General features: G+C 44.4%; 1 protein-coding gene across 1 annotated transcript in view; it reads left to right on the forward strand.

Annotated features, from left to right (window-relative positions):
* The window catches only part of gkup (glucuronokinase with putative uridyl pyrophosphorylase), a gene marked incomplete at its 5' end in the record, with an annotated part of 14,874 nt that overhangs the window by 1,933 nt on the left and 4,134 nt on the right, over positions 1 to 8,807 (forward strand). Inside the window, 11 exons of the mRNA XM_005752318.1 lie at positions 3,381 to 3,472; positions 3,544 to 3,649; positions 3,724 to 3,803; positions 3,889 to 3,957; positions 5,908 to 5,968; positions 6,075 to 6,091; positions 6,186 to 6,243; positions 6,837 to 6,929; positions 7,012 to 7,072; positions 7,287 to 7,400; positions 8,416 to 8,473. Coding sequence (XP_005752375.1) covers positions 3,381 to 3,472; positions 3,544 to 3,649; positions 3,724 to 3,803; positions 3,889 to 3,957; positions 5,908 to 5,968; positions 6,075 to 6,091; positions 6,186 to 6,243; positions 6,837 to 6,929; positions 7,012 to 7,072; positions 7,287 to 7,400; positions 8,416 to 8,473 — 809 coding nt within the window. The remainder of the gene's footprint in view (positions 1 to 3,380; positions 3,473 to 3,543; positions 3,650 to 3,723; positions 3,804 to 3,888; positions 3,958 to 5,907; positions 5,969 to 6,074; positions 6,092 to 6,185; positions 6,244 to 6,836; positions 6,930 to 7,011; positions 7,073 to 7,286; positions 7,401 to 8,415; positions 8,474 to 8,807) is intronic.

Genomic DNA, 8,807 nt, shown 5'->3' on the forward strand with positions numbered 1-8,807 from the left:
CTTCTCCCATCACTCGCGAACAAGACCCCGAGATACTTGAACTCCTCCACTTGGGGCAGGAACTCATCCCCGACCCGGAGTGGGCACTCCACCCTCTCCGTGAATCCGCTACCGCTACCAGGTGTGTTGACCCAGGGTGAGATCTAACACCTGCAGGACACCGGCTCTCGAGGCCTGGAGTTCCTGCCATAACCCCACCTCTGCTAAACTCTACACTTGGCACAGTGCAGTACTAGTACTAGTACTGTGCCCCCGGCAACCGTCAAACCCAGGCTTGTCTATTGATGTTTAGTAGTGAGGAAATTTCACAACTGGATTTGTTACACAGGTGATATCCTGTCATGGTACCACACTGGACTTCAGTGAGCTCCTATGAGCGACCCATTCTTTCACAAATGTACAGACCCTTTCAAAAAATTAGAATATCATGGAAAAGTTTATTTATTTCCATAATTCCATTCAAAACATTAAACTTTCATAGATTATAAATTCAGGGCCCACAAACGATTTCAAGTACTTAGTAGTTTATTTGTACATAATTTGGGCTTCCAGCTCATGAAATCCATGAAAACATGATTTCGAAAAATTAGAAACTATAAAGACATGAGCCCAAATTTTACAGGGCATGAATGTTTTAAACTGAGTTTTACACATAACTCATCTACTAACTCAGACCTTCCCAAAGTGTGGGGCCCGCCAGAGCCATTGCAAGGGGGGCGCGGCATGAAAAGGGGAAAAAACAAAATGCTTGGACACTGCTAGCAAGGGCTCCCACACAAAGGCAAAGCAGGAGATGAAGCATCGCTGAATATGTTTCCAAACCAATTTCCTTCCAAGCCAAAGACTAGAAAATATGGTGAAGCACATCTGCCCTTTGGCTTCACCTGCACAGGTGCTGAGGTAGGTCTCCCTGCAGGTTTTCCCTGTCGGGAGCAGCACTGGGCTGTTTAAACCACGGACAAACAGGATCCCACAGCTGTTTATGTTTTTAAACCCATTTTGCACAGAGAGACATTTTTTGAAAAAATGTATTGATGCAATGTTGAATATTATTACACAGGAAAAAACAACTACATGTAAAACAATCACACCGTGACGCCTCTGCCTTTGTAAATAGAGGGACAGTAACTGCGTGTAAACCTGCAGACAGAGACAAAATACTCTTAATCTGACTATCGGCCATTCTGCAATTCATCTCATGTAAACAATAACGTGGCGCACAGCTGACGTGAAAAAGGCGCATACCTTTGACGTTGCGTGACAAACTCTGTATTCCTCGTCCACATGTAAACGCAAAAAAGGAGTTTAAAAAATCTGTTTTTGGTGATTCAAAACGCCGTTTATGTGTGGATGAAACTGCTGCGTTTTCAAAATCACCCGTGTAGGTGCGGACGCAGCGTAAAAGAGTTGGTATTTATTTTCTTACTACCTGCAGGTTACTTGTATTTGCTTAATTGTTTACTAAATGTTTGAGGTGTGAAATAAACCGCAATGGCGCAAAATATGGGCGTGTGTGGTTGGAGGATGTTTGCGAGAGGGGGCGAATATTTTTCTTGTCAAACAAAGGGGGACCCAGCAAAAAAAGTTTGGAACCACTGTACTAACTCAAAGCACCTGCACAGGTTTTCCCAGGTGTCATTAATTTGCTTCACTTTGATCCAGTTGTCTCAGTTAGGTTCAATATGGGGAAGACTGCACACTTGACAACTGGCCAGAGGAGCATCAATGGTACCCGCCATAGGATGGGTAAGCCACAAAAGTTTATAGCTAAGGAGGCTGGCTGTTTAGAGTGCTGTGTCCAAGCATATCAATGGAAAGTCTAGTGGAAGGGCAAAATGTGGCAGGAGAAGATGCACCAGCATTCAGCGGATTATCAGACAGAAGATTCAAGAATCTGGTAGAGACCCAGAAAGAGTGGAATGAGGCAGGAATCAAAGCTTCAAAACCACTTCTGAGCCTGAGCGACTCAACTGGGCCAAGGAGAAGATGGACTGGACTGTTGGCCAGTGGTCAAAGGTCCTCTTTTCTGATGAAAGTAAAGTGTGCCTTTCATTCAGGAATCAAGGTCCAAGTGTTTGGAGGAAGATGGGTGAGGAACCGAACCCAAGTTGTTTGAGGTTCAGTGTCAAATAACCACAGTCAGTCATGATTTGGGCTGCAATGTCCGGTGCAGGTGTTGGCAAACTGCCTTCTTAAATCCAAGGTTACCGCAACAGTCTACCAGAGTGTTTTAGATGACTTTATGATTCCTTCTGCTGAGGATCTGTATGGAGATGCAGATTTCATCTTCCAGCAGGACCTGGCCCCTGCCCATACCGCCAGAAGCACCAAAACCTGGTTTGATTGCCATGCCATCACAGTGCTTGACTGGCCAGCCAACTCACCAGACCTAAACCCCATTGAGAATCTATGGGGTATGAAGAGGAAAAGACCCAGACCCCAAAACAAAGAGCTGACAGCAAGTACCAAGGAAATCTGGGCCTCCATAACTACCAGGCAATGCCACAGGCAGATTGCATCAATGCCACATCGAGGCAGTGGCTAAGGCGAAGGGATTCCCAACCAAGTATTGAAGATTGACATATCATTTTGAAAATACCACATTTTGATTAATTTCAAGTCAAAGTCAAAGTCAACTTTATTGTCAATTCTGCCACATGTACAGGACATACAGAGAATAGAAACTACGTTACTCTCAATCCCTAGATAAAATAGCAAATGAACATTTAAATATAAGAGTGATTAAAAAAATGCAGGTAAAATAATTAAAAAGTAAAAATTTAAATAAATACAATACAATTTGAGAGACTGTGCAGTGGAACTCACTGATGTGATCCTAATTTTTTTTTTCCTGCAAAAAATGAGAAGTGAATGGTGAGGTCTTCACAGTATTCAATTTTTTTGAAATCATGTTTTCATGGATTTCATGAGCTGGAAGCCCAAATTATGTACAAATAAACAACTAAGTACTTGAAATCGTCTATGAGAGTTTAACGTTGTGAATGGAATTATGGAAATTCCATTCAGAATATCATTTTCCATGATATTCTAATTTTTTGGAAAGGGTCTGTATGTAGAAGCAGCCTGCTTGCCTTGGTGTGTGATTTTATGCAGCTGTGCCCATGACAGTGATTGGAACACCTGGTTTGGACGGGCGAGTCAATATAGTGTACTCTCGAGTACCTGAAGCTAGAACTGCGCAGGATGGATCCTCTTTAAGGGAACCATTATTGTCTGGGGTAAAAAGAGTAAAACAAAATTGCATTTATATTTTACATTAATGTAAAATCTATCTTAAGTACATTTCTGCGTACAGTTACTTTACTTCCTTTTTCTGGTTAAATTTCAGTCTAACACCACTTTCTCTCACAACATCTCAGGGACTGTCAGACTACACCAAGTGGCTCACCCACTACTCCACCAAGCAGCAAGGCAGCCCTGCTAAACCTATTACATGCCGGTCATACGCCAGGTAAGAAAGCATGGACACGCAACTGCCACACTTTGGTATAAAATACTTCCCAAATCTCTGACGACTCCCAGGGTGGGACTAATGGGGAATCCCTCAGATGGCTTCAATGGAAAAACAATCGCCATGACCATCGCTAACTTCTGGGCTGAGGTTACTCTGCTGGAGACCCAGACTTTGGTAATACAAATGACCACATATTCTTATAAACTAAAACATCTCCACTCTGTTCTAAAGTATTGTGACCTTTGTAGGTTTTAGTCCCTCATCCACTCAACGACCCCACAGAGTTTGGCAGCCTGCAAGATCTGTTCTGTATCAGCAGGAAGGAAGGGTGTGTATGCAGCCAGCTGACTGAGCCCAAAGGCAGGATGGAGGCGTCATAGTGAGGAAGTCTTTGTCTTTATTACTGATTGCAGGTACCTGGGGGGTCTTCGACTGCTACAGGCGACATGTAAGAAGTTTTACCAGTTCTGCTCCAAACAAGGGTGAGGGTACCTGCTGCTATCAGTCTGTGTAGATCACAGGTGTCAAACTCCAGGCCTCGAGGGTCAGCGTTATGTAGGTTTTAGATGTGTCCTTGATCCAGCACAGCTGATTTAAATGGCTAAATGACCTCCTTAACCTGTCCTGAAGTTCTCCAGAGGCCTGGTAACGAGGTAATGTGATTCAGGTGTGTTGACCCAGGGTGAGATCTAAAACCTGCAGGACACCGGCCCTCGAGGCCTGGAGTTGGACACCCCTGGTGTAGATGATCTCTAATGTACTCTGTGCGTGTCTGCTGATTCATCAGAGCTAAAACACTTCATAACAAAGCCTTGTCTCTTATTGAAAGCAGGTGAAGAATTACCTGCTTTGACATAAGAGCTTGTAGAGAAAATGTAATGAAAAAAATGAAAAAGTAATTAATAACAAGCTGCTAATGTCAGATCTCACATGCTTACACAGTGGAGACTAGTGGACAGTTGTAACACTTACAAGGTACATCTGAAGGCAATACTCAGATCTGATGCTCAAGGGGACCTTACTTTCCTTCAAAACAATGTTAGGATGTATTTATATCTCTGTGTGACTGAAAAGCCAGTGTTGCTTGTGTAACTTCTAGAAAGGTTAATGACGAGAACTCGCAGCTGTTGAGCTGAACCGCAGTTAGCACCAAGGTGTCAACAACGAAACCTGGGATGTGACGTGGACGAGATTTACAAGAAAAGTCTCCACAGCCTATGTCAGCATGGGGACAGGAAGGTTGACTTGGACAAAGCAACCAATGTCAGTCAAAGCTGTGTCACGGCGTGCTAGCCAACCACCCTCTGAATGTAGACAGATTAGTTATACTTCTTTGCTATGTGGATTTATTGGATTTTCTTCATTTGTTTAGTGCCGTTGATCATGTTAGCCATGTAGTATTGTCTCTGATATGACTGAGCTTGTGTAACAGGCTGTAGATTGTATGGTTAGCCTGTTAGCTGTAACTGAGCAAATGTGTCAAATCATTCGTTTAAATATTTCAATGTTTTCAGTCTGTGCAGACTGTCTGTCCTTACAAACGTTTGTGAACGAGTTCACTGAATGTGCGTGTGCTGCTATAACACGGGCCGTCAGTTTGTGACGGCATTTTGCTACATCAGACCGTCGGCACTTGTGTTGGCAGACATGCTGCTATTAGCTAACAGTCCATTCATGAACTGATTGAGTTTGATCATAAAATTCAAGCTACTCCTGGAGTCCAAGAATCCATCCATCCATTCGCTTCCGCTGATCCTTTTCAGGGTCGCGGGGGGCGCTGGAGCCTATCCCAGCTGTCATAGGGCGAGAGGCGGGGTACACCCTGGACAGGTCGCCAGTCTGTCGCAGGGCCAACACACAGGGACAGACAACCATTCACACTCACATTCATTCGCACATTCACACCTAGTGGCAATTTGGATTATCCAATTAACCTATCCCCACAAGCTGCATGTCTTTGGACGGTGGGAGGAAGCCGGAGTACCCGGAGAGAACCCACGCAGACACGGGGAGAACATGCAAACTCCACACAGAAAGACCTGATGGTGGAATTGACCTCAGGACCTTCTTGCTGTGCAGCAACAGTGCTAACCACCGTGCCACCGTGCTGCCTGAGTCCAAGAATAAACATGGAAATACAAAGTCCAGTTTTATTAAAGTACAAATACTCACTTACTTTCAGTAAAACAGACACAACTGTAAACGACTGCATGAGTTCACTGTTGAATTGTCTGAGAGTTCTATGGTTGTAGACAGGGCCGTGCAGAGACATTAGAAGGGGTGGGTACTCAAGCCCCGCCCCCCCACATGTGCCTGGTTGTAGATATGTGGAAAGGTTCAAATGCCACCAGAACCCTGTTAGCTGTTTACAGGTTTGGATCACACAGGCTGGTTTTCAAAGCTCATCCAATGCTCTGCATTCTTCTCTGCAGGATTGCTTTGACAAAGCAGAACTTCACCCTGAAGTACGACACCAACATTCCCCGACAAGTGGTAAGGATCCCTTCAGATACTTCAGAGTGTAACACGTAAACGGTTGTGGCCTGTTTGCATCTAATTCAGTCTAATGATGATGTCGTATATTTGTGTTTGTGTGAAGGGCCTTGCTGGAAGCAGGTGAGTATTTTTGCTTTGTTTTGAAACGGCGTACCATAACTCAGAGGTCATTTTGTGCACTTTGTAATATTCTACTTGTTTATGATTCTCACAGTGCCATCGTCTCAGCTACTCTGAAGTGTCTCATGAAGTTCTACAACATCACAGATAATGTGAGGACATGTGACCAGTCTACCTACACACATATCTGAAATACAGGGTGGCCATTTATATGGATACAGCGTAATAACATGGGAATGGTTGGTGATATTAAAGTCCTGTTTGTGGCACATTAGTATATGTGAGGGGGCAAACTCCTCCAGATGGGTGGTGACCATGGTGGCCATTTAGAAGTCGGCCATCTTGGATGCAACTTTTGTTTTTTCAATAGGACGAGGGTCATGTGACACATCACACTTATTGGTAATGTCACAAGAACAACAATGGTGTGCTTGGTTTCAACACAACTTTATTCTTTCATGAGTTATTTACAAGTTTCTGACCACTTATAAAATGTGTTCAATGTGCTGCCCATTGTGTTGGATTGTCAATGCAACCCTCTTCTCCCACTCTTCACACACTGATAGCAACACCGCAGGAGAAATGCCAGCACAGGCACACATGGAATTCAATGGAAAGGTGGCGTGTGGACAAAGAAAGGCATATTTGAGTTCCTGACTGCAGATCTGGGTCTTCTTCTCTAAAACCGAACTGCACTGAATGTCGTCCTGAGTCACGTTTGTTTTGGTTTTTATTAATGCTGCAGGATCTTCCCAAACCAATCAGAGCCAACTTCATCCTCGATGTGGAGACGGATGAGCTGTCCATTACTGCTGGGCTGCAGGACCGAGTGGTACAGGTCAGTCTGATGACCCACGGTGCGTGGACCTGCCTGTCAGTGTTAACTGTGAAGTGACAGACGTTACTGTTGTGTCTTGCAGGTGTATGAAGGCTTAGTGTACATGGATTTTAGCAAGGAGCTCATGGAAGAGCACGGCTTCGGTACTGACCTCCCTGACAGCGCGCCATGAACGTTATATCCTGTAAAATAAAAGTTGTTACATCGTGTGTGTGTGTGTGTGTGTGTGTGTGTGTGTGTGTGTGTGTGATGTTAGTGCAGGACGTTTGCAGTTCTCAGTTTTTCTTATCGTTTGGATTTATTGTCATTTGATGCTGAAATTGTCTTCGTGTGTGTGTGCGTGTTTTCCATTATCAGGAGCCTACATTCCTATGGACATGAGTGAACTTCCACCGTTCTGGCTGGCCTACCTGAGCGACCCCAGTGACTCTGGCCGTATCCATAGCAACGTCCGACAGCGCTGGCTCAGTGGTACGTCTCCAAATCAGACGTTGTTCTTTTGAAGGCAGGAGGTGTCGAATGGTGCCGACGCTACAGCTGCTCAGCAGATGAATCCTACCGATGGTGATGATCTCGCGGTTTCCTGCTATACTTGGGCTCTGTAGTCACCTGCCGTGTTTCATCAGTATCAATACTGTTTCACTCAGGAGTGAGTCCAGTTCACGTGACCAAAACTAGTGACATTCCCACCACACTCTTATTTTGGAGTAATCCCACTATTCAAACCCATTGCTATAATCAGTGTCATGTGCTGTTCACTGGCAGGAACCATCCTGATACAAAGTCCGTGTTTTCTACAAATAACCCTTTGAAACGAACCAAAACCCTCCAAGCTCAGGTCCAGGTCATCTCTATAGGGCAGAAACTCAGCTTCAGACTTGAGAGGTGATTTCTCTAATATGTTTGTCTCAGACAGTAGAAGCCGAACATACCTGCTGCTTAATGTGTGTGCCAATCAAAGTTGGATTAAAGGGACCAATCAGACAGATTCCACTTTCCACTGTACAGAAATTGGCTGTAGTTGAATTGCAGGCACAGCGGGGGATTCTCACAGGGTCATCCCCAACGATCTGTTTTATCAGACAGCATCAGTAACGTGCCAAAAGTGAAATGAAGCCTCAGCTGTATCCTTAAAAACCATGCTCGCTATGTTTAGGCCTGCATTTCCAAACTGTCGCTCGATGTTCGAAGCAGAAGTCTCTCAGCACGTGTAAGCTGCTCCTACAAATGCTCTGCTGCTGCTCACCTCACAGACAGGATCTTTTAAAAGACGTTGAATTGTGTCCATGGTCTGAACAATAACATGTTAAAAATGACCAGAATAAAACATTTGAGACCTGATCAGTCAGACAGATCCACCCAGGAAGTCTCTGTCCCAGTATAAGGTGAATGGGATTGTTTTAAACTGAAAGTGTGTTTGCCAGAAAACACAAACGCACACCGGTCCATGCATTAGACTGCTTCTGTGTTTTGTGTCGTCCTGCAGGGGAGCTGCTGGTCATTGAAGCCATGAGGAGATTTGCTGAGCTGACTGATCAGGCCAGGTTAGTTTACAGCCTGTTACTCTGTAGCTCCTGTTTTCATGCATCCCTGTTCAAATTCAACTAATTTAACTGACTCATTAAAGTCGCAGGTTACTAAATGTATCCTATGCAGTCTGATTTCACCGGGGTCTGTCGCTTAGCAACACGTCAAAGACACACTGTGTGGTCATCAGTGTTGGGGTCATTGCACATGCTACACTGAATACATTTCTCTAAAGTAATGCAGTATGTTACTTAATTGTTACATTATTTTTGCGTTTCTCTGTAAAATGTCTCAGAATTTTCTGTCAGCAGGACACACACACACACACACACACACACACACACACACACA

This window comes from Pundamilia nyererei, unplaced genomic scaffold, assembly GCF_000239375.1.
Source record: "Pundamilia nyererei isolate P.nyererei 1_Seehausen unplaced genomic scaffold, PunNye1.0 scaffold00353, whole genome shotgun sequence".
NCBI lineage: Eukaryota > Metazoa > Chordata > Actinopteri > Cichliformes > Cichlidae > Pundamilia > Pundamilia nyererei.